The sequence below is a fragment of the Rhizopus delemar genome, genomic scaffold, assembly GCF_000149305.1.
Source record: "Rhizopus delemar RA 99-880 supercont3.21 genomic scaffold, whole genome shotgun sequence".
NCBI classification, from domain to species: Eukaryota; Fungi; Mucoromycota; class Mucoromycetes; order Mucorales; family Rhizopodaceae; genus Rhizopus; species Rhizopus delemar.
The window spans coordinates 147,731-175,332 of NW_027137847.1; the positions used below are offsets into that span (position 1 = coordinate 147,731).

At 35.1% G+C, this 27,602-nt stretch overlaps 12 protein-coding genes across 12 annotated transcripts; 6 read left to right on the top strand and 6 right to left on the bottom strand.

The window, feature by feature from the left end:
- Positions 1-48: 48 nt before the first annotated feature.
- On the bottom strand, positions 49-1,026 carry RO3G_16622 (uncharacterized protein; the record flags this gene model as incomplete). The annotated part of the gene is made up of 3 exons (XM_067671206.1): positions 49-155; positions 554-707; positions 763-1,026. The coding sequence occupies 3 exons, from the start codon at positions 1,024-1,026 to the stop codon at positions 49-51; spliced, it is 525 nt and encodes a 174-aa protein (XP_067527307.1).
- Positions 1,027-2,004: 978 nt separating this feature from the next.
- Positions 2,005-2,555, bottom strand: RO3G_16623 (uncharacterized protein; the record flags this gene model as incomplete). Its single annotated transcript, XM_067671207.1, has 2 exons — positions 2,005-2,040; positions 2,187-2,555. The coding sequence occupies 2 exons, from the start codon at positions 2,553-2,555 to the stop codon at positions 2,005-2,007; spliced, it is 405 nt and encodes a 134-aa protein (XP_067527308.1).
- Positions 2,556-4,274: 1,719 nt separating this feature from the next.
- On the top strand, positions 4,275-4,950 carry RO3G_16624 (uncharacterized protein; the record flags this gene model as incomplete). The annotated part of the gene is made up of 4 exons (XM_067671208.1): positions 4,275-4,357; positions 4,418-4,580; positions 4,661-4,707; positions 4,827-4,950. The coding sequence occupies 4 exons, from the start codon at positions 4,275-4,277 to the stop codon at positions 4,948-4,950; spliced, it is 417 nt and encodes a 138-aa protein (XP_067527309.1).
- A 2,224-nt stretch (positions 4,951-7,174) lies between these two features.
- Positions 7,175-7,745, bottom strand: RO3G_16625 (uncharacterized protein; the record flags this gene model as incomplete). Its single annotated transcript, XM_067671209.1, has 3 exons — positions 7,175-7,248; positions 7,332-7,595; positions 7,727-7,745. 3 exons carry the CDS (start codon positions 7,743-7,745, stop codon positions 7,175-7,177), a joined length of 357 nt encoding a protein of 118 aa, XP_067527310.1.
- A 2,088-nt stretch (positions 7,746-9,833) lies between these two features.
- RO3G_16626 (GTP-binding nuclear protein GSP1/Ran) lies at positions 9,834-10,714 on the top strand (the record flags this gene model as incomplete). Its single annotated transcript, XM_067671210.1, has 5 exons — positions 9,834-9,879; positions 9,941-10,015; positions 10,075-10,192; positions 10,245-10,386; positions 10,445-10,714. The coding sequence occupies 5 exons, from the start codon at positions 9,834-9,836 to the stop codon at positions 10,712-10,714; spliced, it is 651 nt and encodes a 216-aa protein (XP_067527311.1).
- A 177-nt stretch (positions 10,715-10,891) lies between these two features.
- On the bottom strand, positions 10,892-11,393 carry RO3G_16627 (ubiquitin-60S ribosomal protein L40; the record flags this gene model as incomplete). Its single annotated transcript, XM_067671211.1, has 3 exons — positions 10,892-11,175; positions 11,233-11,279; positions 11,338-11,393. 3 exons carry the CDS (start codon positions 11,391-11,393, stop codon positions 10,892-10,894), a joined length of 387 nt encoding a protein of 128 aa, XP_067527312.1.
- Positions 11,394-12,585: 1,192 nt separating this feature from the next.
- Positions 12,586-14,941, top strand: RO3G_16628 (uncharacterized protein; the record flags this gene model as incomplete). Its single annotated transcript, XM_067671212.1, has 14 exons — positions 12,586-12,594; positions 12,706-12,755; positions 12,816-12,886; positions 12,940-12,952; positions 13,008-13,104; positions 13,156-13,248; positions 13,317-13,659; positions 13,719-13,753; positions 13,802-13,835; positions 13,885-14,207; positions 14,260-14,404; positions 14,619-14,640; positions 14,690-14,828; positions 14,939-14,941. The coding sequence occupies 14 exons, from the start codon at positions 12,586-12,588 to the stop codon at positions 14,939-14,941; spliced, it is 1,377 nt and encodes a 458-aa protein (XP_067527313.1).
- Positions 14,942-17,340: 2,399 nt separating this feature from the next.
- On the top strand, positions 17,341-17,861 carry RO3G_16629 (ribosomal protein L28e; the record flags this gene model as incomplete). Its single annotated transcript, XM_067671213.1, has 3 exons — positions 17,341-17,481; positions 17,533-17,712; positions 17,763-17,861. The coding sequence occupies 3 exons, from the start codon at positions 17,341-17,343 to the stop codon at positions 17,859-17,861; spliced, it is 420 nt and encodes a 139-aa protein (XP_067527314.1).
- A 497-nt stretch (positions 17,862-18,358) lies between these two features.
- Positions 18,359-18,869, bottom strand: RO3G_16630 (uncharacterized protein; the record flags this gene model as incomplete). The annotated part of the gene is made up of 2 exons (XM_067671214.1): positions 18,359-18,370; positions 18,477-18,869. The coding sequence occupies 2 exons, from the start codon at positions 18,867-18,869 to the stop codon at positions 18,359-18,361; spliced, it is 405 nt and encodes a 134-aa protein (XP_067527315.1).
- Positions 18,870-19,482: 613 nt separating this feature from the next.
- On the top strand, positions 19,483-20,001 carry RO3G_16631 (uncharacterized protein; the record flags this gene model as incomplete). The annotated part of the gene is made up of 1 exon (XM_067671215.1): positions 19,483-20,001. One exon carries the CDS (start codon positions 19,483-19,485, stop codon positions 19,999-20,001), a length of 519 nt encoding a protein of 172 aa, XP_067527316.1.
- Positions 20,002-20,604: 603 nt separating this feature from the next.
- RO3G_16632 (uncharacterized protein) lies at positions 20,605-21,953 on the bottom strand (the record flags this gene model as incomplete). The annotated part of the gene is made up of 3 exons (XM_067671216.1): positions 20,605-20,796; positions 20,924-21,309; positions 21,356-21,953. The coding sequence occupies 3 exons, from the start codon at positions 21,951-21,953 to the stop codon at positions 20,605-20,607; spliced, it is 1,176 nt and encodes a 391-aa protein (XP_067527317.1).
- Positions 21,954-25,059: 3,106 nt separating this feature from the next.
- On the top strand, positions 25,060-26,460 carry RO3G_16633 (uncharacterized protein; the record flags this gene model as incomplete). The annotated part of the gene is made up of 6 exons (XM_067671217.1): positions 25,060-25,075; positions 25,120-25,253; positions 25,307-25,739; positions 25,856-25,996; positions 26,063-26,376; positions 26,440-26,460. The coding sequence occupies 6 exons, from the start codon at positions 25,060-25,062 to the stop codon at positions 26,458-26,460; spliced, it is 1,059 nt and encodes a 352-aa protein (XP_067527318.1).
- Between the last annotated feature and the right edge of the window lie 1,142 nt (positions 26,461-27,602).

The following is a 27,602-nucleotide window of genomic DNA, read 5'->3' on the forward strand; positions in this document are numbered from 1 at the left end:
AATTTTCTTATTTCAAAATGTAGCCATGTACTTTACTTTCTTTTTTAATTAAACTGTCTTTTCTATAATTTGAGTTGTTTGCGTATCTACAAAGGCCGTCTGATCTAAACTCGAATTCCAAGAATTCATGACCATATTTTCCTTTATGTCCAGAGCTAAGTAAACATTAGTTTTTATATACAAAACAAAAACTCATAAAGCATTTACTAGTAACGGACGTAAAATTCTTCTTCGGTAGGCATAAGAAAAAAAAAAGAAAGAACAAAAAATTTAAAAGAAAAAAAAAAAAAAAATAGGGTAGCTAAACGGACATTAAATTATGTCATTTGAAGAATAAAACGTCTAGTGAATGGTTTCTCATGAACAAATGAATCGTTCTTTGACATTCAACTTAATTACAACTCAAAGGGTTCTAATAAATACTCTTTTGTGCATCATAAATTGTATAATCATTTTTATTTTGTCTGTTTTTCCGTTTCAGCCTTTTTATTCTGCGTTTGCGGTTCAGTTTTAGCTTTTTTATTGCTTGACGCTTGTTCCTCGGTTGTTTTACGTTTGGTTACAATGGGTACAGTTGTCTCTATTGTCTTTACATAATTCGTTTCATATTTAGGTAATTCTCCTATAGAGTTTCTTAACCAAGGTGCTTCAACCATTGGCACTTGCTTTGCATCGAATAAAAGCGAATCCTCTTTATTTTCTACTGCCTATGTACATGGTGTGAAATCAATCTATATTTTATTTTACAAGCACTTGTCTTACCTCAACTAGGATAACACTTGCTTTATGCAAATCCAAAGTCTTTCCGAGTTGCTGTTCTGAATCAGCTGGCATCGGTATCAATTTCACTTTTGCAACGGCTGCCATATAAAGTAAATGCTCGCATAGCTTGAGTGGTTTGATCTCTCTTTTACAAATATAAATCAAAACCTCCTTTTGTGATTGACTTTCAATGTATTTTTCTAAATAACGAGTGACTTGATTGATGCCAATATGGACACGATCATAAATTTCTGGTTTATCCATTGTCTCTGTTGCTGTTTTTTTTGACCTTTTGTTCACTTTACACTTTTGTCTATACTTCCCAATAGGTTCCAAGGCTCTAGAAAAAACAGTGATGAATTAGAGTAATTGTGATTGATTGGGACATTTCTTACTTTAATAGATGAGTAAGTATGGTCTGTCCCAGTTCTGCATGAACTTTTGGCCACTGTATGATATAAGGTGAACCAACAATTGTTTTATAAACTGGTTTTTTGGCTGTTTCAGCTCGTATACTCGTCGCTGCTCCTCCTAATTTTTTCGCTTCCTTCTTCGACATTTTGGTTGAAAAGAAAAAGAAAAAGAACGTGACGCTTTTTATGCGGTTTCTTGTCGTATAAATTTCCCAGCCACCTACACAATGAGGAATTTTAGCAACACACTACTACTTGCTTTATAACTTTGAATAGAATACCATCAATTGATATATCATAGCATATCTGATGTGTGTATAAAAATAGCAAGTAACCGGTTACATCTTGCCACAACAAACATGAATTACCCTTTCACCTTTAGTAAAACATAAAACAATGGTTGTACATGAAATTAAATTAGCTTCCTATTTATTTCAATTCTAAAATCATGAAGCTGAAGTCTTGTCTTTATCTGTATTTATTTTAGAAAAAAAGTCTTCATCATGAATAGCTAAGCAATCTGATAAGAAATGGTTTGCATCACGGTGAACAGCTTCATCTGCACGAACGGCAAGTACAACATCGCGTATTGTTGCTTTAGGATGTAAATTGTAGTAATCTATCAACTTATTTTAGCCCTCTCTCTCTCTCTTTAATATCATTTATTTCCTTATTACCAATAGCAATAGAAGGGGCAGGACCATTCTCTATTTTTCCACTATCAAGGTCATTCAAAAAATGTGTATAGGAAGTAATTGCTTCCTCCTCCAAATACCCACACATCCTATGTGCCGTTTTGGGTGAAAGGATATAAAGCATAGCATACGCACTAAAGAATGAGGTCTGAGCTCCCAACACCAACATCCTATTCCAAAAATTAGGATTAAGACATTTCATCCACATCATCAAATGCATTCGTTCATTCTCTGCTTCATGCAGCAAGTGACTGATCCAGCCATGATCTTCAGACATACGCCTCAGCGACTTCATATGATTCAGCATCCCACCTACCATCCCAGGTACAGCAGCAATGGTCTCAAGCATCGCTGCACGCATGTAATGATTTCCTCGAAAATAAGTGTCGGGTAAGATTCGCAAGGTCTTCACGGTATAATAAGCTGCCTTGTCCCCCAGTGTTGTCGGTTTATGATGGTTGTTGGGCCCGATATCAAGCTTTTCAAGTGTCTCGGTTGTATTCTTTTCATTCAACACGAATTCTTTTCGCATGGGCACTGGTCTGGAATCAAGTACTTCACGAAACATGGTATGAAACATTTCTTCTCGTTTACTCTTATCGCTAAAGGTACGATAGGCTGGAAAGATGGGTAATGATTTGCAGACGTGCTTTGTGAATGAAGATGGAAAAATTTTACGAATCATTGTTATAGTGAATATGGCTTGAGGAAAAAAGAAGAAGAAAAAGGAACATGCTCTATCACTTTCAATTAAATGAGGCATAAAAGAAAGAAAACGGAGATTATATTTGACACGGTTGTCTTTCCATTTCATACAAGCGCATGCTTTATAAAAAAAATCTCTTTGCAAATTAACTACAGCATACTTTGTCTTATCATTATATATTGAGTTTATGTAGATGTACGCTTGACAAATTACCAAAACATTCATGTTTTAAAAATAAAATGACGTCTTAAATACGCAGAATGTATTTATTGTTTTTCTTTTTTTGGAATAGTTTTCACTTTTTTTTTTGTATGAGGATTTTATTAAAGTGCCGCCTTGGAATCGTTTGCACATTCACAGTCGTTCCAATTGTGGTCAATGTTTTCTCAAAAGGCGGTTTTTATTTTCTCAAAGGAAGCTTTTTCATACGTTTAAATTTTTGATTTTTATTTATAAAAAAATTAATGACCACTTTGAGCGCATGATGTCTAATATTGCATCGTTTTCGCCCTAGTCAGATCAATAAAAAGTTTAATGGAAGCTAACAACCCCTTTGGGGATCAAGAGTAAAAAAGATATGGGAGGAAGAGTGAAGAAAACAAGTAAGCTTTTTCATGCAATAAATACCAAAAAAAAAGAAATGAGTTCTCATTTTTATTACAAGATGGGCAAGGAAAGATTGTCGATGAGGAGGGAAATGATGCCATGAACTGGGAAAATAATGTAACTTAATTCCACTTGACAACTTTAACTCGTATTGGACAATACTATGAAATACAAGAAAGTGAGCAGGAACCTGACTTAGAGTTAGATGCAACCATGGAGGAAATTGCAAATACGGTTAAACTGCAGAGAAAGGTGTATAGTAACAACAACTTTCTTTGTATACATGAATAGAATTAAGCCTTTCAATATTGTCAAGTCTGATCGCTTAGCTGACAGTATTGCCGAATGAACGGCTCAAAAGTGGACCAAGAGACTTATAGAAGATAAGGACTGGAATATTTTAGAAAAGCAGACAGACTTGGTTACTAGACCAAAGTCTTAAATAGGACCAGAGCATAAAACACACTTAGTGAATTTTTTCGATGATAACGTGCAAGCGCGATTGGCTGACGCAGCTGATTCTCTCACTCACAGCTTTGCAGACTTAAATATCAAAAAGAGTACTGTTCATAACTTGAAGACTGAGTGCAATCTTTCTTTCAAGAAAGTAACACTTCAGCCGGTTGCTAGAAACAATAGTACCAAGATTAGTAATTGACTGGCTTGGGTCAAACAATGGACTGCAACAGATATGAGTTATCTTGAAAACTGCGTCTTTGTAGATGAATCTGCTTTCAATATCAGCATAAATGTCACAAGAATATTTAAACTCCCTCTCTTAATGCGCTGATGCACACTTAATTCTGGCATCTAAAGTGCAGTTACAGAGAATCCGTCAAGCAGAAGAGGTATTTGAGCAACTACTATTAACAAGGTTTCATCCGTTTCTAATTCTTTATTATCATTGTTTCTATATTTTTAACAGCTTCTAAATGAAGAGGGTACCAGTGGTTCACATTTAAACAAAAAGCGAAAGGTATTTTTTGTTATGTGGCAAATAATAATCATTTTGAATTAATAGACTGACTATTTATATATAATAATCATACTGCATCATATATCGTATCAAAGGATGTAATTCATTTTACTGGTATGGATAAGACATTAGGAGAAAGTTTGTTGCAGTTTGCAGAAGAGATGGAAGTTAGCGATGCAAAGTCGAGATACTTTTACTAGTAAGTTTTTATATAATCTCTAGCATAAATATATTTTGTTATAACTCTTCTCTATTATAGTCTGTCTAATAATTGTATCCTGGATATATCGAATGCAGCAAAGGATACACAAATGAATCACTTCCCCATCTCGGTGCAAGAAGCAATAAAAACAAAATTCGCAATTCCAGCGGTCGAGTCAGATTCCAGAAACATCGATTGCTTAATTAAGCATTTCAAAAAGGTAAATACTTTTGCTTTGCAAATGAACACCATAATAAATGACATAACTTGTTAATGTGTACAATTCTCTCTTTTATTTAGATCAATGCTGTTACGAGTATAAATAAAGCAATTGGTGTTATTGAAAAGTACCCTGCAAAAAACATGCAAGAAAAAAATATAAAAAGAATTTTACGATTATATGTACAGTAGATGTATTTGTTCATTGTAAATGGAAAGATAGAATCTAACAACTTTTTTTTTGTAGTTTATCCATGCATGCAGAAAGACCATGGATCTTCAATAAGGGTGCCCGCTCTAATTACAGCGAGGAAGACTACAAGCTAAAATTCTGGGCATATATCATTGAAACTTTCTTCGCCCATAAGTAAAATATGGTATTACAGTGGTAAGAAAGTTTGACACAGTTTACATTCTCTTGTTTTATTCCTTATTGATCCAATATTTTGTCTATTTAAAAGGGGTGATACAATGACAAAACCTTGCAAATCAAAGAGCTTGAAATTCAAGCTAGATTTGCATATTGTTGTTTTGAACGATGAAGAGGTGGTAGTTGATGGGATGACGGCAGAGGTGGCGAAGACAGCCACAAAGCACAAATTATATAGTGACAAATTAAAGTCAATCTTGGCAAGTACACTTGACACCAAAACTTATATGTCGATTAAGACCATAATTCAAGACTATCATGAAAATAACATCACTAATTTGGAAGCACGATATTTTTTATTGACCTTGCGATGAAAGTCAGTGGAGCTGAGCGTGCAACTGTTTTGGTTGTCGAATCTCACTAAAAGATTTAGACGTTAGTTCTCTAGTCGAATCAGAAACAACTGCTTCATATAATCATCCTTTGATTCAAGCACTGCTTTCGTATGATAAAGCTGCTAGGTGCAGCAACATTATTCCTGACAACAGTATTGATGTTAACCAGTTTTCGAGCAATACCAACATTCTTACAGAACATGTTATGGGGAAATAAAAAGTGAAGAATTTTCCAGTATCTTATCAATTATGGATTTCTATCGCTTGAGGGTATTTGCAAAGTTAGAAATTGTTGATAGTAACCTTACTGGTGTGTTATGTTTCTGTTTCGTTCACAAAAATAAAAATGGAGATTTCAATAGGACCCAAAATTATATATATGATTTTATTTAATAATATATGTCCAGAGTTTATATACTTTTCACAGTGTAGATATTAATATATGTACTATGCGGATGGCGAAATGCCCACAGCCTTATGCAGATGGCTAAATGCTATATTCTACTATGCAGATCTTTACATAATTTAATATAAGCACTTGCTCCTCATTCACCAGTCTATTTTTGTAGATGTACATACATATTAATAAGTCTACATTTCCATATACTCACACTATCAATCGTTAATAATGCTTGATTGCTATACAATGATTATCTTTGGAGCACAACAGTTTCCAAGTTTCTGGACTATCAGCTACCTTTTACGCAATGGCTCACCCCTGTTCAAGTATATATACGTTTGTGGAACTTGTCACTTAACATCCCCAAAACTAAGAATGAGATAATGTCATTTATGGGCTTTTAGATGAACTTCACAAAATCGCAGTTTATCACCGCACTATTGTCAAATCCCTGTCCCCAAACGCGAAACATTCGATACTATCCTTTGAATTCGTGCAAGGTACAAAGAAAACCACTGCCTGTAAAGAGAAAGCCTTCCTTGGGATCAATCTCATCCAAATAGTGTCACTTTTGACCTCCATTTCGTTTCATATCTAGTATTTTCAAATCTCTAGAAGGGAAGAACTTGTTTAGAAAAAAGAGGATACTAAATAAAATAATTAACACAATGAATTATCTTGTTCAAATAAATAAATGATTTTGACATTGCGTATAGCCATTTGAAAACTATTTTTCACTGACACAGCCTTGACTTTGATGCCATTGTTGGTTTTTGAAGCTGCGTGGACGACACCCAAAGCAGTTTGAGCATATTCATATAAAGATATCATTGTGAAGGGAAGCTTTAACTTAATTCTTCCCAGTGGTTACCTTTTGTATTTTCTTTTCCTCTCCTTGTTTCTCTTAAGCCGTTGACATCAAGTGCTTTCTAGTAGAGTAATCCAGTACACGGATACTAAATGCAATGAACAGCATCTCCGTCTGTAAGTACTTCTTTCAATATTAGCCTTCAAAGTATAGCCTTGTTGTTAGTAGCATCTGTATCATATTATATCTCGCTTGTAATTACGTAATCGGTGATGCAAAAATAAGGAACCATTATACATGTAAGTGTAGGATAAAACAGAAGCAGCTGAAAACATGAATCATTTTTAAATAAGGCAACTTACAGTGAACAGGTATTTTAACATGGAAATAACTTTAAAAGAGATTGTCTATTTTTTACAACATGTTTATGCTTCAAAGTACAGTGATTTGCGTTTAAATGCAAGACTTTTGACCAGTCAATCAGGAGTTTCTCAGTGTATTCAAATCTTTTGCTAGTCAATCAAAACAAATTTAGTGTATTCAAAGGCTTCCATCATCATTCAGTTTTTTATGAAGTAGTGCAAAAATTGAGGTAATCTATATTACATAATGTCAATGAAAATTATTGAATTTCATTGAAAAGGAAGAATTTCATGACGATGAGGCTACCAATGATATGCCCTTTCCATAAGCCGGCTATAAAGCATGTAAGTAAAGAAACAATCTATTCATCTCCGTCGGAATTTGATATACGGCGGATGGGAGAGCTAAAAACATACAAATCTTCAAAATCTTGAAGGTTTTGACAAGGTAACCTCCAAGAATATTCCAAACATGCTTTATGGGGCTCAAATTAGGGCTTTGAGCAGACCAGTACTCAAAACCTCTAGTTTGGTGGGTTTCCTTCCACCATCGAGCATAACTATATGTATAACAGGAAGCTCCGTCCTCTTGAAAGATAAAATCTCTCCCCTGATGCACCATGACATTTGTAAACCAAGGGTAGAACCTGTTGCCCAAAATACTGATGTACGTTTCTTGGTCTACAGAACCGGTTTCAATAATTTCTAAAGGTCTCCAAAAGCATCCTCAAACGATAGCAATGTCACCCTACTTGACTGTAAATACTACATTTCTTTTGTCATAACACTCTCCTTCCTGAGTACTCTTTTACCGAGTTTACTGCCTTCCATATAAAAGCGCGATTCATTAGACCAAACAACGTTTCTCTATTGGTCTTTGGTCCAATTGATGTGTTCCTTTGCCCAGCGAAGCCTACTTTTGCGGTGTCTTGCAGTCAATCTAGGCTTGTGGGCTGCTCTATGCGATTCGAAGTCAAGTCAATTGACATATGATCGAAAAGTTTTTATACAAACAAAAACATCTAGCTTTGCTAGCTTCACATTTATTCCCTTATAAAAGGCAAAAGGATCCTCTCTAATTATCCTCTTCAATTGTCTTTCAGTTCTTTCATTTATTTTCAATGGTCACCCAATTTGTTTGTGAGGCAAAGGGCTGCCATAGTTATTAATCTTGGCTTTTATATTTTGCATAGTAGACTAGTTCAAGTCTACAAGATCTGCAATCTCTCTAATCGTGTGATGTGTTTTAAAAAAAAGACCTCCTATGCTTTACTTTCTTTTGTTTCATCTTCATATATAATTAAAGGTCGTATGCAGTCTATGGAGATTCCAGCTAACATGCTTTTTAAATGAGTTGATGGATGAGAAAAAGACGACTTCATTTGTTTAAACATAGTCTTTTATTTAAGATGCAGTTGACAACTGTATTTGGTTATGAGGTTTAAACTATCTTCAATAAATTGTCCGAAAATTAACTTGGTGTCATTGTATAGTCCATGAAGCTTTCCATCACTTTCTATAGATTTCTGCCTTATTTGGAAGTCCTCGTTATGCACCACAACAGCAAGCAACTCGAGAAACTGCAGGCAGACTTAGCTGCTGCCCATGCTGAGATACGCAAGTTACGACAAGAGAATGCTTTCTTATGGAAGCAACTTTCCCAGAAGCCGACAATCACAGACACTCCACCTTCTCCATCTGGATGCACCACATCGCCAACCGTTTCCTCCTTCCTTCGTAGCACTCCCACCCTATCTAAGCACCCACATCGCCTAACAACGCCTCCACTCCTCTTCCTAAGATTGCTAAGGCAAAATGCGATAATTCCCAATTTAGCCTTGTTATTATTGCCAGGCAATTCTCTTTACTTGCTGAATCAACAAGCTTTAAACGCATCCATGTACTCGTTCGAAACCGCCTCCCTCTACAACCATTGCGCTCCAACCTCCGCAGATGACACATTGACACTTGTCGAATTCTGGATACCCATTATTCAGATAGAAATTGGATTAGCTTCCTTCTTCATATTGGTTATGAAACTGAGCTCCGTTCACAATTGAGTAGATTCAACATCACAATCTGTGACGATTTCGATCCTTTAGACCTCTTAATCATTTGCGACCCTACTCTCGCTAACGAACCCATTGACCGCAAAGTATAGGATGTTCGCAAATCATTCCTCCATAGAATCTGTGTCGCCCTCCGGCGATTCAGGACTCCCATTTACAATGCTGTTGTCAACTTCTCTGTCCAGCCTGGCCTTATTGACCTCGAAGGCTTAGCGTCGTATGACCTTGTCCCCATCATACAAGTACTGCACAGGACATACTCTTAACCATGTATAGACTCCTTGGATAAATACCCAACTTGTTCATCCAGCTGCTTATACCAGCCTTTATGAACCTAACTACCTACTGCGCATAAACAGATCTGCCAACTTCATCAGTCGACCTCACACTGATGTCTATGACACACGTCTTCTTCTCATTACATATTCACATTATTGTTCCTTTTTTGCCCTTACTCCCATAAGAGATTTTTTAGCTTCTTTTACATCTTATTTGATCTGGCTTGGGCGGTTATGATACCCTGAAACGCCGCGGGCTCATTTAAGCCGATAAATAAAATATCCTGTTTAAACATATTCCTTTAATGACAAATTAAATGAATGGCAGTCAAATGATAGATTACGTTGTTTAAAAAGAATCCCAAATTTGGTGCATTGTTATGATTTATTCTCAGCTTAGTCTGTGCCGGGCCAGAAGAAGAGGGGTGGAAAATGTTAGAAAACCATCTATTTTTTCTCCCTTTTTTTCCTCTTCTCTCTTTTTCTTTACATCCTTTCATTTTTCTTTTGTGAATAAAAGGTAAACAGATGTCATCAACGCGGATGGATGGATTCGATAACACCTTGAATAGATGGCTGAACAAAATGCAACCACTCCAGTATTCAAGCTTGTTCTTGGTAAATGATTAAATGAGTGCATGTGTTGATGAAAGCAATTAACACTTTCATCTTTGTTTAGTTGGTGATGGTGGTACCGGTAAAACCACTTTTGTTAAGCGTCACTTAACTGGTGAATTCGAAAAGAGATATGTTGGTAAAGAGAAAGAGAAAGAAATTGCTTAAATGAATTGACATTAAATCACTTGTAATTAGCCACCCTTGGTGTTGAAGTTCATCCTCTTCAATTCCATACTAACTTTGGTCAAATTATTTTCAACACTTGGGATACTGCCGGTCAAGAAAAGTTTGGTGGTCTTCGTGATGGTTACTAGTGAGTAGAAGTGAATAAATATTTACAAAATTTAATATTAATCTTCTTATAGCATTGGTGGTCAATGTGCTATTATCATGTTTGATGTCACTTCTAGAATTACTTACAAGAACGTTCCCAACTGGCACCGTGATTTAGTTCGTGTTTGTGAAAACATTCCTATTGTTCTTTGCGGTAACAAGGTTGATATTAAGGTAGGATGATGATTACGTCATATCGATAAATAAAGCAAAATATTAATCTACATTTTAGGAACGTAAAGTCAAGGCCAAGACCATCACTTTCCACAGAAAGAAGAACTTGCAATACTACGATATCTCTGCTAAATCCAACTATAACTTTGAAAAGCCCTTCTTGTGGTTAGCCCGTAAGTTGGTTGGTAACCCTCAATTGGACTTTGTTGCTGCTCCTGCTTTGGCTCCTCCTGAAGTTCAAGTTGACGAAAACTTGATGGCACAATACAACAATGAAATGGCAGAAGCTGCTGCTCAACCTCTTCCTGAAGAAGATGATGACTTGTAAAAATAAAGCAAATATGCAAATCAAGAAAAGAATCTTTCTATTCACACTATCATACACATTTTTTTTTCGTTTTCCACGAATAAATTTTTTTTTTCATTGTTATAGTTATGTATTTTTGGAGAGGAAAGTCTTATGTTTATTATGAATTTCACAATAACCAAATAAGCAGCGAATAGTTTATTTGAGCTTCTTCTTGGGACGGAGTTGGTTGGTGTGGCCACACTTTCTCTTACGACAGTTAGTGGCACGAGGAGGAAGACGAGCGTAACACTTGCGGCAAATCATCTTTTCACAGTTGTACTTGGAGGCCAAAGCCTTAAGAGAGGGTTCAATGATACCACCACGAAGACGGAGAACCAAGTGAAGAGTGGATTCCTTTTGAATGTTGTAGTCGCTCAAAGTGCGACCATCTTCCAATTGCTTACCGGCAAAGATAAGACGTTGTTGGTCAGGGGGGATACCTACGAAAAGTCAATTACCACGATTCTTCTTCAATCATGTGTGTTTTTGTGCTTTACCTTCCTTGTCTTGAATCTTTTGCTTGACATTGTCAATGGTGTCGGAACTAAATACGAAGGTTGATTAATATCGCTCTCATCAATCCATTCTCTCCAAATCATTACCTTTCGACCTCCAAAGTAATGGTCTTTCCAGTCAAAGTCTTTACAAAGATTTGCATAGTAAAAACTGTATGAAACGGTTAGGATGGATGGATGGATGGTGTTATGTGTGCTTCTTTTTTACCTTTCCGTTAATAGAGGAGGATATAAAAGATCCCTGGCTGAACGGGTTCACTTAACCGGAAGGGGGCCTATAGTGTGTGACTTGTTTTATTCCGGCGCTGTAGCCAGTCCGTAATTTCTTTTCCAGTACAAAAAGCATCCTTTTTCAATGACCCTTTAAGAATTAGAAGCTTTGCGCGTTATGTTTGCCTTGTATCTAGCTTTTAAATTGGTGTTAATAGTATGATTTAACCATACGCGTTAGTTTTATTATGAATTGCAGTTTTTTTTTCTTTTCTTTTTCTTTTTTTATATATATCAGTACTACAATATGTTTTCATGTAATTATGTATTAACTTTTTGAGTGCAGTTTTCACTTTTTAAACGTAATTGAGTGAGATCAACCAATTTGTTCCAACGTGTTTTTATAAGTTTATGCGTAATAATAAAGAGTTATTTTTTTTTTTTGAAAGGTAAAAAAAGAGAATATTTCAGAATTTTCTTCTTGTTGTATTGACTTTCTATGTCATCTCTTTAACTTATAGGGTGATTATAGTTGCTTCCTTTCAGGAACGAAAATAGTTTGTTGCTGTGAAGTAACCTGCAGGAAATTGTCAAAAAAGAAAGACAACGCAATTTAATGCCAGCTGATTAATTCTTTCTCATAAAACATCAGAATTCACCAATTGTTTTTTTTTTTTTTTTTTTTTTTTTTTTTTGGTTTCAACTATTTCCCATCAAAAAATAAAGAAAAACGCTAATTTGATTATTTAACAAATAAAGCTACATCCTTTATTGTAAATCAAGGAGAAAAATACATAAGAATCCAGGTTTTTTGTATTTTATTTTTTTTTCTGCTTAAAATTTATTGGCTGTGATTTTTATCTATTTTTTTTTCTTTTTTTCCTTTCTTTTTTTTTTTTGGAATAAAAAATGAGTCAGTATCAGTTCATTCCTCCACCACAGACTACTTCTGTCATTCCAATTGTTGCTCCTTCTTCTGAAAATAGCAATTCTATAAAAGAATATAAACCAATATCGAAAGGTTTTGTTTTCTTTTTCCCTTACAAATAAAAATAATAAAACTTACTGTATCATTAGCAAGTAGTAGTAATAGTGGAAAACGATTATGTAGAAATATTATTATACATGGTTATTGTAAATTTGAAAATAAGGGTTGCGAATTTAATCATGACACAGTAAAGAATTACAATGGCTTTTATTCGTCTTCTTAATTGAACTGACTTCATTGGCATTTTTTTTTAATAGAGTAAATCGATTGTTTTACCTCAACAACAAAATCCACTTAGTCCAGAAAAGTAAAACAAAAAAAAACCAGGAATGAAAGAGTGGAGATAACAAAACTTTTTTTTGTATAGTCGACATACTCCTTTAGCGGATAATATACATGCACCTGTTTTTGTACCAAGTTCAACAGCAACGACACAAGGTATGTAACCATGTACAATCGCAGTGAGAGCAGTGGTATTAATAGTATTTTAGATAATACTTCTACGTAAAGTCGATTTTCTTGAAATGTATTTATAGATATAATCTTACGTATCATTTAGATCAAGAGATCCAAGCTATCGATATTCTGCTCCACCCAGCAGTAACAGTAATAGTACTAGCGGTAATCAATTCCATCCATTCAACTTGAACCCACACGTAAATAGTATCTAATATATGTACATGTGTTATTAATGCTGTTGATAAAAGGTACCCAACTTTACACAACAAGGATATAATAATTCAGCCATGAACAGCAATGTAGATCCCTACTTTTATACACCTTCATTTCATCCATCACCGGTAAAAAAAAAAAAAAAGCATACAAAGAAGAATGATAAAAAATTGAATGTTTAATGACCATATCTTAGACTGAGTATCATCGAGGTCCTGCTATCTTACCACATGTAGCAAATCTTTTACCACATCAGAGACTAGCCCAATCTTTCTTTATTCCAGATAATTTAAATGAGCAATTGATCAAACGACAAGAAATTGCCTTACAAACTAAAACAGGTTGGATCAAAAACGATAGATTGAATGGCGATAATTCTAATAAGATGATAGAAAAGGAATTACCAGAGGAAGTACATGTATATCATTCATTGTGTTTATTAGAGGAAAACCCAGGTAAATTCTTTGGACATCCCTCGTGGATTTATAAAGCCATCAGTCGGGCCAATGGGCAGCAATACATTATGATTAGAATTGAAGGTAAGCAGCATGAAAAGAAGAGTCGTGAAGAAAGAAGGAAAAATGAACATGTGTGGTAGGTTTTCGATTAGTGAATGAACATACGATGACAATGGTAAAAAAATGGAAAAAAATAAAGCACGCAAATATAGTATCTATTAAGGAATCATTTACTACAAGAGCGTTTGGTGATTCATGTAAGCTCCTATGTATACCATTGGATTACAATCATTGATATATGTATAGCGCTTGTTTTTATTTATGACTATCATCCAAATTCAATCAATCTGTTTGAAGCCTATTTTACACCACAAGCTCAAGCTTTACTTCACGCTAGGCTTCAAGCTACCAGAGGAAATGCACTCCCTGTGCCAGAAACAACCTTGTGGAGTTTTATGACTCAAATGGCCTCCGCGCTGAAGACCATTCATGCAGCTGGTCTTTCGGCTAGAACAATGGATCCAACTAAAATATTAATGACAAGTAAAAATAGACTTCGAATCAGTTGCTGTGGCGTACTGGACGTATTGCAATATGAAGTAGCTTCACAAAAAGTGGCCTTCCATCAGGTAAGAGCATCATCCTACAATTTTAATGTAGACAAAATAACATTTTTACTAGCAAGAAGATTTATTGAACTTTGGCAAGTTGTTGATTTCGTTAGCCTGTAATTCACTTCAATCCATTCTTAACCTGTCACAATCATTCGAATACATTACGCGCTTTTATTCATCCGATTTGAAGAATACCATACTTTATCTATTAAGTAAGCCTTCTCCTGTGAAATCAATAGATGAAGTGATACGTATGATTGGTCCCCGAATATTGCATGATGCAAACAGTACACAATAGTAAAGTATATGCCACCGTACATTCTATAATTAACTAATCTCCCATCATAAGTTATGCGGATACATTAGAATCAAATCTTGGATTTGAATTAGAAAATAGTAGACTTGTACGATTACTTTCAAAATTAGGATTTATCAATGAACGACCCGAGTAAGGAAGAGATAGTGAGGTACGACCAGTTCTTATAACTTTCATGTAGATTTAGTGAGGATCCAAGATGGTCAGAGACAGGAGATAGATATATTATAAAGTTATTTAGAGAGTTTCTTTTTCATCAAGTCAATGAAGTGGGTATTCCAGTAGTAGATATGGGACATGTCATTTCTTGTTTAAATAAGGTAAAATTTTTCTATTGTGCTGTGTGTTACTCATTCGGATATGTAGCTGGATGCGGGTGTAGATGAAAAGATTTTATTGACTTCTAGAGATGACCAAACATCTATCATAGTGAGTTATAAAGAAATCAAAGCCTGCATTAATTCAGCTTTTAATGATATTTATGCTACTTTTCACAACAATAAAAAATAATAATTCATCCTACTTTCTCTTCCCTCTTGTGCAGTATTTTTACAAAATATTTGTGCATCTTCAAGAATTCATACAATTTAAAAATACAAGCTAATCCAGGCTTAAAAAAAATAGAGAACTATGTCAAACAATCTTCAAATCTAGTAGCCGAGTATCTACAGAACCCTTGAAGGTCATTCAAATGGATTTTGTTGCATACATCCCCAACTCTATAGGACAACATCTCTTCCTGCAAAATACCTCTCTTTTAATTTTGCTTTTACACGCTGATCAATATTGTTCAATTGGGTTGAGCTGAGAAGAGTAAACTGGAAGGCAAACACACCCGTAATCACGTTGTTCAATATTTTCTGATATTAGCATTCTTGTGAAAGTGTTCATGCTGATACAAAGTATCAAGAGTATTTACAATGAAACTATAGTACTCAGTCACAATTCTGCCTTTAGCATTTCTAGCAGTCAGAGCGCTATTTATTGTGTTTAGCCATGAGCTTTGTTATAATATATTTCATAACAAAGAGCAAGTAATGCTACTTAACAAAGTGATACTATGACAGAAAATGCTATATCAAGCTTCGTCTATTTCCTTCTTTTTCATCGATCCTGCATTCATATCAGCATGTTGTTAATTTGTGAAAGCGTTACTTACATATATATTCAAACACGTACATCATGCTTGATATAAGATAATGATTGATCTCTCATATCTTTCGTGTTTCATTAGTAATATTAGCCTTTATCATGAATGAAAATTCTTTACCAAACACTCCAGCTGGCACCATGAGCACCACTGGTATTCTGCTTCTGATGATCGTATTTTATCTGTTAAACCATCTATCGATGGTATTGAATAGAATGGGCAGTATTGAAAGCAACTGAAGGATTTCGTAAACATCATCCATGCTACTACAACATATGTCTAATCCTTATCTAAATTCATATTTCTCTGTGCACTTCAAGATGATGCTAATTTTGGTATCGCTGCTTGTATAAACAAAGAGTTGTGTTTATCCTTAGTATGTTGTTATCGTGACCGCGTGAGCAAGGCAACAGCTCGCATACATTCAACGATATTTCGACTATACTACATATGGAAGTTCCAAGCTTAAATACATTCAACAACCATCTTTAGTGGAAGGATTGAAAACATATACTGCTTATATCAATAATATTGAAGTCATTTTGTAATCATTTTCGTCGAGCAATTAACGCTTTATTACAAATTTGCCAAAGAAAAGCAGACTTGATTAGATAAAGGCAAGAAGAATTCTGCCTCTTTGAAACCTCAAGAACTTTGTGTGCTTTGATTTCATGGAGCAATCCAATCAGATGGCAGTCTTAAAAAAACACAGGATAGAAAGCACCGATACATTGGTCTTCAAAAGTGCGTATGTAGAACCCACTCCTCGCGAGGCGTCAGATTCAGAAGGCTGCTGAAGAAACATGGATTTTTAGTGTATTTGATTGACGTGTTTTGAACAAGTCAGTGCTGCCCCTCTTGTGAATATCGTAACCTTGCAGCCTTCAAAAGAATACCGAATCCGCAGTCATATGAAAGACAAAATAATCCTAAAGGTATTTGTCAGGTTTGCTTAGGTCATCCAATACTTTAATCAATCATTATCAAAATTTGGGGGAAGGGGAGGTTTTGACTCTTTGATGTACAAATCAAAATTGCAAAGTGACCGTGCAAAACGCTTCAGTCACTGAAGAGCTTCGTGAACGTTTATAGAATCGGAATTTGGCAGCATGCCTCAATAGGATTCATATTGTTCGCAACTTTGGCTTAAGTGGTGAGATACCAGAAAGGTTTCAGCGTGATGGATCTGAAAAAAGAGACCCAACTAGAAAAAGATCTGAAGCGAAGGAAGAATGGCGAGTTTTATCTAGAACCCTATAACTATCCAACGCAGCTATCATTGTGTTATCTTAGATACACTTTGGTAAGCTTGAATCTAAATTACTTGATACTTTGTTTATTGACATTCAGTTGCTTCATGTTATTGATGCATCCTTTATTTTCTACTAAATATTTTTTTTTTTCTTTTGTTTTGTGTATTCATTGTTATTACTCCTTTTCTATCTTTTGCACCACGTTTTCTATTCTATTTGCACGAACTTTTCACTCAATAATTTCGGAAAAAAGTGTAAGCCACACAAATAAGTAAGCCAATCATACCATGTGCTTTGCGGGGAGGGAAAAAAAGAAAAAGAGATCAGCCACCTCAAAAAAAATGTTCCTTCTCTTTTAAATATTCTATTGTAAGTAATCAAGTGTGTGCGTGTTGTGGCTTTTTATGTATTCAACATGTGAATAGAACAATGAGTGCTGATTTAGTTTGGGCTATCGTCAAGAACAACAACTCTTTCCTCGTTAAGCGTCAAAATGTTCAATTCTCTTCTGAACCTTCCAACTTGTTGAACCTTAACTCCTTCAAGTACTCTGGTGTTGCCAACTACAAGGTAAAGATAAAAGTATTGAGGCATAAGGAAGAGAATTAAATAGAAATATAGAACGCTGCCATCATCCCTGCCGCTCGTGGTGTCCGTGTCACTTTGCGCAAGGCCAACAAGGAACAATCTCCTGCCAAGTCTGCCAACACTGTTATCATTGCCAAGACTCGTCGTCAAACTGCCAAGTCTGTTGCCAACTTGATTGCTCGTGGTAACAAGTACAGACCTGATCTCCGTGCTGTAAGTTTATGACTAGAATAAAAAAAAGTGGGATACTGATCTCTGTATAGGCCGCTCTCGCTCGTGCTTCTGCCATCATCTCTTCTCAAAAGCCCGTCAAGGTTCAAAAGAAGCGTGAAGCCAAGGGTGTTCGTGCCAACAAGGCTTAAATTTGTATAAATGAATAAAAACAAAGAGAGAGAAGCCTTGGAAAGGTTTCTTCTTTACGTATAAAACAAATGAGATCAAAATATAAAAAATTCAAATCTTTATTTACAATGTCTACAAAGAAAAAGAGGAAACTAGAAAGCAAAGACATCACTCATATCCACATCTTGTTCTATATTGAATTTATCTTGTTTTGTCGCTTTCTGCTTTTGAGCCAATCCTTCTTTTCTCTTTCTTTCCCTTCTTTCTTCCTTGCTTTCCTTTGCTGGTTTAGAAGCTAGGAGCTCTTCCTTCATCTTTTCCTCAAACACTTTCATTCTTTGGATATTTTGTTCAAACTTTTCGTTTGACATGTTTAGTAGTAGCAAGAGATAGGCAGGATCGACAAGACAATAGATAGTGTCGTTCTCTACATAGGCAATGGGCGTATCTATCTTGAGCGTGCTTCGTATGGCTAACATGTGTCTGCGTGAAGGTGTGATACCAGAATTTTGATATCCTACTCCATTTGCTATATTTAATAAATGCATAGCTGTGGCTTGACTTGAAGCTTCAATATGTAAAATCTACAAATAGGCATTAAAACTTCACTTTAGGACAGTGTATCATTCTCTTACCAACGGCTCAAATTTAAAATAAATTAATTGTTTCGAGAGCAAGTCAACAGGTCGTTTAAAATCAAATACAACAGGTCTACCTGAAAATAATAGCTGGACAATCCATGTCTCTTGGTCTTCAGAAGGGACCGAAATAGGATCATGACTCACATAAAGCCAAATACCTCCCTTGGTTGTGGTCTTGTCATCCTGCATACTTGGACAGTAAATGGCGACACGTCCAGAGCAGCTGCTTGTTGTATAATAATCTTGATGTTGATTGATGACATGCATCAGGTCAAGAATGGGAGCGTCAATAAATCCCTTGGGTGACTTGTCTCTTCTTTCAGGGTCCACATATTCTACAAGTGAAGAAACAACTTGTTCTTTTCTTTTTACAAATTCTTGATTCATGTTTAAAATATAAAATGAAAAAGGGAAAAATTTTGACAGGGAAAGACAAAAATGTTCAAGTGCCGCTTCATGCTGAAGATGGGATAAAGTCATTGGAAGTTTGACAAAAAGAGATTCGAGCACACTCCTTTGGGTGAAGCACATGATTCAGCATAATAAGCTTATGAAACACTTTGAGTGCTTTCTGAACACTTGCAGATAAATAATGTAAATAATTTTTTTTTCTTTCAATGTATTGTGCTATCCAGAAGAGATCACCCTGAAGCAATGACATCCATCATTACCTACCTTACAAAAGTTGTATCTAATCAAATTTTGAATTTATTTGGTACAAGCAAGTAAGATCAATGCGTCTTTACTTTTTTTTACTCTTGAAGGAAATGTTCTATAACGCACAATACAAAATCTTTGTGTAAACACGCGTCATTCTCTTTTAAAACGACAACAGTAGTAATAAATAGAGTAACTTGAACATTTCCAAAGCTATTTTTTTTTTTCATCACTTGAAGTCAATGGATTGTATTTATTATTTTGACAATTTCTAAAATAAATTAGCAGGTCTTTTTTTTTTTTTTTTTTCCCACTTTTCTCTTTTTAAACTACACACAACACAATGGCCGTCATTACCGAGCTTGATTCTTATACATCAAACCAACTTGGTTTTGAAGAACAACGCATGCTGCAAGATTATATTGCGAGTGAAATCGATCAACACTCGGACGATTACGAAAAGCTAGTCCAATTCTTTATGCAATCCACCCAAAGTCAAGTTGATTTTGAAGCGATCGATATACAACCCCAACCTGGCTTTGTCTGTAAGACAAGGATTGTCCAAAACGCCCAAAATAAAACCCGCTATCCTACAGGAACCGTGATTTATATCAATGTCACCTACAATTGTCATCTATCGGGTCCACCTGTCACTTCAGAAGAAGAGATCCAAAAGGCCTTGAGAGGAGAAAAAGAGACGGATTATCGATTGCCCCTTGCCATGGGTCAACCCAGATTGGATGACAGTAAAAAGCAAAAAAAAGAAACAGGTTTACGTGTTTTAACTTTTCTACCCAGCGTCTGGTCATGTTTTGATGGATGCCGTGATGAACACACAGGCGATGTCAAGATGTTTACGTGACTTTGACTATAAAGTGTGGGTGATTGAATTAGTGATTGAATATGCAGAACAAGTACTGGATGTCAAACTCAGTCGGCAATTTGATATACCCACAGCGATCGCTGTCAAAGGCGGTATGCCCGAACCTATCCGACTTCGATTGCCTACGGAATCGTTTGTGAGCAAGATGATCAAGGAGATCAATAAAAAAAAAGAGTGGCAGTTGAAACCATCGATTCAGAAAAGAGGAGATGAGATGATTGTGCTGATTGATATGCCTAATGAGGTAAAGAGTGAAAGAGAAAGCAACACACTTCTTCTTTTAATGCTATGTATATGATAGGATGTTGAGCATTGGAAAACAGAAGTGAATAAGGATCAATTGTTCCTGACAATCAATCAAAGAAGACATAGCATTCCATTGCGTCATCCTGTTGACCGTGACAGTCCACTGAACACGATTGATTTTTACAAGAAGAGTCAAAAGCTTGTTTGTGTATTTCAATTATTAAAACGAAGCCAATACTTGTAAAAAGAATTTTTATTTTTCTATATGTGTGTGTGTGTGTGTAAATAGATGTAAGATATATGTTACAAATGAAAGAAAAAAAAAAAAAACAATAGTTATGATACAAAAGGAGGAGAAGGAGGAGAAGATGGCAAGGTAGAATCAAGATGCACCATTTCCTTCTTGATCTTGAGTAACTGACTATAATGTTGTCTAAACTGTTTTAGAGAAGTCAAGTCGATATGATGAGTAAAGACATGTTCAGTTAATTTAGGACCAGTCAAGTAAGTCACCACATCATCCGGGACCTATGAAGATGATCAGCAAAAATGCACACAAACTAATTAAGTCACTTGCCTTAATTAGTTTTTCAAAAGATCGAATCATGAACGCAATGACGCTTATTTCTTGCTGTGGTGATTGCCTTTTTTGTACTTCAGGGTATAAGATGTTGGGGGTCATGACTCGAGCCAAGTTATCTACATCCATCTTGTTATCATCCGCATGCTTTGCCACCCAGTGAAGCAGAGCCAAGACGAGTAAAAACGTATCTCGGTTGGGTTTGGGTAATAGCAAGAGTGCATAATGTAAGAGTACGATATCATTCGCGGCCTTCATAAATAATTTGTGCAACTTGAAGGTGAGTAATGGTTCTGGTAACTCTCTTAGGAATTTCTTGATAAAAGCAGTTAATTGGATGATCGAATGCTGTCCAAAAAAATCTCTCCAGTCCATCTCTCCTTGTGTGTCCAATGTTTCGCACATTTCTTTTAACGTTTTAATATTTCCATTCTTTCTAAATACGCCTTCTGTCCTTATGTCTATTATCGAATGAATAAAACATGTAGTTTATGATGAATAACAAACCTTGTTGAATGACACATGATATACAATCTTGAATAAAGCTAGGTATCTGTGCTTGATTGGAAAAGCAAGAAGTAACCAGAGGAAATTGTTGAAGCCATGGCTCATCTCGATTATCATTTGTCGTGTAATTTAGATTTGAAAGAGAGACCCCAATTCGTTTTTCAATCACCAAGTCCACCAGATTACTCGATCCACCTGGCGTTAAAATGTGTGCTTTTAATTTATTCCATAAAGAAGAAGAAGATTTCTTGATGTCTGGTAAATAATCATCCAACACAAAATCTTCTACAGAACTCTCTATAAATAATAAAGCTGTATGTCTTATCATGGCATCTTGTATGAGGTTCAATTGGGGTAAATCATTGGGTATTGTCCACACATGCTGATGTATGGCAGATGAAGGAGGTGAGATGGGAGGTGATGCTTGTTGTATATCTGAAAGTGAGATGTGAAGTGGCGGTGGATTGGTTTTACGAGTGGTAAGTGCTCTCTTGATTCGATTGATATTTGTATCCTGTTTGGTCGTAGTTGAAACAGAACGTCTCAACACTTTTTCTTCTTGTTGCAAGTGGATGTTTGGTACACTTTCATTCAACATTTTATTTGTGGAAAGAAAAGGAGGTCGAACGATGGTTTTATCACTTTTGGATACTAATTAGGGTTGGGTAATTAGATGTGTAACCAATTAATGTTAATAACAAGCATTTACCTTCTTGCTCTTTTAAAGCCATCTTCAGGGATTGAATAGAATAATTTAAATAATCAAAACAAATAGTATGATTATCATTTAAATAGATATCCAGCATACCATCCATCACCCATTTATTTTCTTTTTCCTATTTCGTCCTCCCTTGTTAATTACTTTTAAAGAAATCGACATGTACTTACAAGTAAAAGTGTATACTGGAGGCTTAGTTTAACCAATTCTCTTAAATATTGAGAAATAAGATTGGCCATTTTAACCATAAATTCCTGTTCAAAACTATTTCTTGTTTTACATAAAATATGAAAGAAAGAGTTCACTTGATCCATTAACAACTGTACTTGTTTTTCATATCCAAAGGCTATTCAAAGAGATGAGTACGAATAAAATACGGTAGTCATGGTTACCTTTAAAAGAATATAAATAATCCAATACTTGGAATAAAATACTGATCTGATGTACAAGTTCATGGCATGCTGAATATTGTTTGGTGATTATGATACTTTTTATAATCATTGATGAATCATTTTCAAATTGAGCGAGTACTTTCCATATTTTATATCGTTTGATTTCATATTCATGCTGAATACACATAAACTCATCTTTGTTACTATAATCTATGATATTCTTATGAGCCATGTTATCGTTCACTAAGCCTTTACTTACTGTGATGATCCATCTTGTGTGGCTTGAGTGTCACTTGCCAATATTTATAAATCATGTAACATTCTGTATGCCATTTTTCCAACGTTTCATCATTGTTATCAAGAAGGGCTTGTCCACATCCAACACAATTCACACCTTTTATCAGTGAATAGTGATATTGACAATAAAGTTTTCCTTGGTATTCGAAATAATTTGTTGTGTCTGTCGTCATTGTTTCATCAAAGGCACACCCAGGACAAACAGGGCAATCCAGATGGTATTTATAATCACCAAATTCTTGTAACTCTGCTTGTAAAATGACCTTTTTACAGTATTGACACCTGTAATAGTCATCTTCACACAATATCACTTGTTTGTTATTCATGTTCATTAAATAAAATTTATTCAACACGGACACTCCACAATACTATATTTTTTTTTTATAAGCATCACTTTGTCATAGTATCCATAGGCTTACATCGCACTGAAAACAATAATTGTGATATAATCTACCCGCTGCTCTTATTAAACATGGATCCCCTCTTGTGCATTGCTCTTTACAGTAATAACAAATATAATGACGTGGGCTGATTTGATTCATAGGGAAAGAAAAAGAAAAAGGAAAGAGAGGCACAAAATGTCAGTGTCAATGATTAAATTAAAAATATATTTCTAAAGTCCGAATGCCTCTTTTTTTTTTTCTATTTTCTATTTTTATATTTTCACTGATATTTGTCGGTTGAAAAATGGCCATTCCATCTCTCTCTCTTTCAATTCTATCTTTTTTTTTTTTTACCTTAAAATACTTTTTTTGTACAAAAAAAGATACTTCAACGACATTGGTTGCTGTCCTAAATTGGTATTTTCCTCTACAGTACCTTACCTTTCGCGCAGTCAAAAAGACATTCTCTTCTTCTTAAAAAGGGTGTTTCAGTTGAACTAGGTGGTGAAAGAAGTTTCAGATTTTTCCCCTGGCCGATGCTTTCATTACGTATTTTATGACCTTTTCTGTCGTGTATGTCACACCATCGTTCGTCGGCAGGGTCTGACCAAAGTAAGGCAGATGTGCTATTTTAAGCGTTTGGCTATGCATGATTTATAAACACCGTACACCAACTCTTTTTTTTTAGAGAATATCAACATACCATTCCAACCTTTTATAGACTGTATTTAAATAGATTTGGCACATTTGCTTTTTTATTGGTTGCGATTATAGAGAAGTTTTTTTTTAGTTCAAGCTGAGAATTTCTCTGGTTTCTAGAGAAAAAAAAAGGCCTGAGCGTTCAAAAAAGTTGATCAGATGAAAAGACCGTGCTGAAAGAAGCAATAAATCAGGATAGAAAGATGGAGTGATTCAAGTGCTTCTAGTTGAGTTTCTAACTGACAGATGTATTCCCCTCTTCTTGTGAAAACAATGATTGTTAATTCAGAATACAGCAATAGAAAGCATGTGAAATTTTTCAGGTTGCTTAATTATGTACATTATAAAGGCTACAAGATGAGATCAATTACAATAACAAACCAAAAAAAAATCATTTCGATTGGACAATGCATGTTCTCTTTTTACATTGAATGTGTAACGAGACGATGCCTCATATAACTTTATTCATTTTCTCCCCCCCCCCTTGCACTCCTTGTTGCCTGAATTCATAGCCTTCTCCCTTTTACTTGAACGCCTTTCTACCATCTTTTTCCTATTACCTATTTCACTTTTAGTGATATTTTATGTCTGATGCAAAGTGAAGTACGGACGATTTTTTTCTTTTTTGTAAATTTCAGTTCACATGTAACATTGAAAGAGAAAAGGAAATACCATAAACAAAAAAAAAGGACATTGCATTTTACCCTTTCTTTTGAAATAAACCAACTTTGATAATTAACCAAGATTTTCTTATATTACTTTCATTTAGCATAAATTACAATGTTGCGCAAATTTACCATTTTTAACTCATGACGTCGAATTGTATATTTTTTAAACTGTTTTCCCCCCCTTTTTTATTTATTTATTTATTTTTCTTTCTTTCACTGTACACATAAAAATGGCGTTTCTGTAATAATCAATAAAACGTATTATACTTTTACTGATCATAATTATAGCTCCGGAATAAAAAAGAATTTGAATAGAGCAGGCACCACTGTAACATATATTTCCTTTATTAAAAAAAGAAACTGATGGAGTTTATTAGATTAAACAAAAAACAGGAGGGACAGAAAAGACATTTGACAATGAATATGAAGAAGAACTTGAAAGATTTAAAGTGTAAAGAGTAATAGCAGCGTGAAAAGTACTTTATGTTCACCATGAAATAGACTTGAAAAAAAATCAGATAAATTATCCAAGCATGCAAAACTTTACATGGATTCCACAAGAGGTAAAGTGAAATGAATGATGAAGCCCTCCTTACATTTCCCATAGCCATCATTGCCTCACAAATGCGTTTACTTGACATGATTGAAAAGATTTATGGAGACAGTGCATTTTCAAATCCAGTTTTTGCGGAATACAAAAGAGCATTGGAAAACATTGAAAGAGAATCAAAAGACAATTTGGTAACCTGCCAGAACCAATCCATTTCTTTTTTTTTTCCTAACGCGCACGATAGGATCCTGCTTACCAAAAGACAGTCATGGAACCATTAGCAAGATATGTCGCTTATTTCCCAGAGGTCAACGAGGCCATCAAACGCCGTAACAAGAAGTCACTGGATTACGACACATCCCGTTCCAAGGTTCGAAAGCTCATCGATAAACCCTCCGAAGACCCCTCTCGCTTATCACGAGCCGAACAAGAGGCCAATATGGCTCGAGAACTCTATGAAAACCTCAATACGATCTTGATCAGTGACTTGCCTAGGCTGATCGATCTTCGTGTGCCCTACATGGATCCCATCTTTGAAGCCTTTGTCAAGTCTCAGCAAAAATTTGCTCAGACGGGTTATGAGCAACTGGAAGGCATGCGTGGTGCAATTCCTCAAGAAGGGGGTGATGGGCGTGTGGATCAAGTCTTGCAGCAAATGCGTGAATTGACGATCTGTGGTAATTTTAATTAAGCCCTGTGGCTTTTGATTTCTAATTACAGTCACTTGTCCTTTTTTAAAATACAGAAAATAAAACACTTTTTTTTTTACTTTTTTTTTAAAAAAAACATTTAGAAATGCCAAAAGAATCTAAAAAAGAAAAAAAGGTCAAAAAGTCTGAAGGTTCAACTGAAACCCTTCGTTTTCAATCACCTATTGCTCATCCTTTGGCTGATGATAAATTAACAAAAAAACTTTTCAAAACTGTCAAAAAAGGTTTACAGCAGCGTTACTTTTTTTTTTTAGGATAAAAACTAAACTTTTTTTTTTCTTCTTCTGCAGCCAGTAAAGTGAAGCATGTACGTCGTGGTGTGAAAGAAGTAGCTAAAGCACTTCGTAAAGGGGAAAAGGGACTTGTGATTATTGCTGGTGATATTTCTCCTTTGGATGTGATCTCCCATATGCCTGTCCTTTGTGAAGACAGCAACGTCCCTTATATCTTTGTCCCCTCTAAGGAGCAATTAGGTGAGGCTAGTTCTACCAAGCGTCCTACTTCCGTCACGATGGTTGTCTTGGGTGGTAAAAATAAGGATACAAAGGCTGCTGAAGATTATAAGGAACTGTACGATGAATGTTTTGCTCAAGCAAAGGATTTGGTAAAAAGCATACTTTGATGATTATAGAAAAAAAAAAGGCTTACCTTCTTTTGATGTGTATAGGATGAAAAGCTTGTTTATTAAACATGTTATTATTCAACTGTGTAAATAAAGAAAGATATATGGAAAGCCAACAATTTTGATAAATACATATGTCGACGCAGAATCAAAAAGCATCTTATTTTGTTATAAACATGGACTGTTTTCGTTTCTTTTTCATTTATCCCTTTATTGTATTCTAAAAGTAAATAAAGTATAGTGGAAAAATGAATTGCAAAATAAAAAGCACTTCAAGTATCTTAAGGACACACATTCTTCATACTCGAAATGCATCTCTTCCGTATTATAGGAAAGAAGCTCCTGTAGTTGCTATACGAACAACGATAAATGTTTGTACAGTTGTTGAAGTATATGGCCCAGATAAATATACATATCCCTGGCTCGTATGATCACTCATTGATAATATATGCCTTTTTGATACACAAGTTTTATACTACTATTATTTTTTTCTCCACAAATAAGAAATATCCAATCACATAGTACCGAGCCAGAGCGATCCTTTGGTCATAGCTTATTTTTATAATTTGCCAGCTTTTAGCGTGGTCATGAAACGAAAACTCGACTATAGATTATAATGTGTTCCTACCGGCCTATACAATGAAAACAAAATAACTACAACATATTACAAAAACGGATAGTTTCAGAAAAAATTACTAAAGCGCAGATTGACCTTTATAGGACTGAAGTAGGCATATCAATGACCGGTAGCCTTTCGTAACAAAAAGGTTTAAGAGCATAGTACCATTAACACATACGACCAAGTGTATCAGAGAGTTTTCGAATGAATCTTCAAAGTCCAACAGAATGCTTAAACAGGCTGTAAAAAAGTAAAATAAGGACTTAGAATAAACGATTTTGTCATACTTTAGCTGTTTTTGCACTAAATCTTTTTTTTTGTACAAACTTAGGCTTCCACTGTGTATCATAAAATATAATGTATATTTATGACGCAAACAAGCTGCTCAAGATTAAGGAACCGCACGAATACTTGTACCAGAAAAATGGCAAAACCTAACTAAAAGGAACTAATATGTTATCTCCTCATTTACCTAGGAATAAAAAGAAAGAAAAAAAAAAATAGGCAATTTGTTTAGTGGATGCTTAGCTTCCAAAAAAAAACTGAAGATCTACCAAATAAAACCTTATAAATTGAACCAACCAAAACT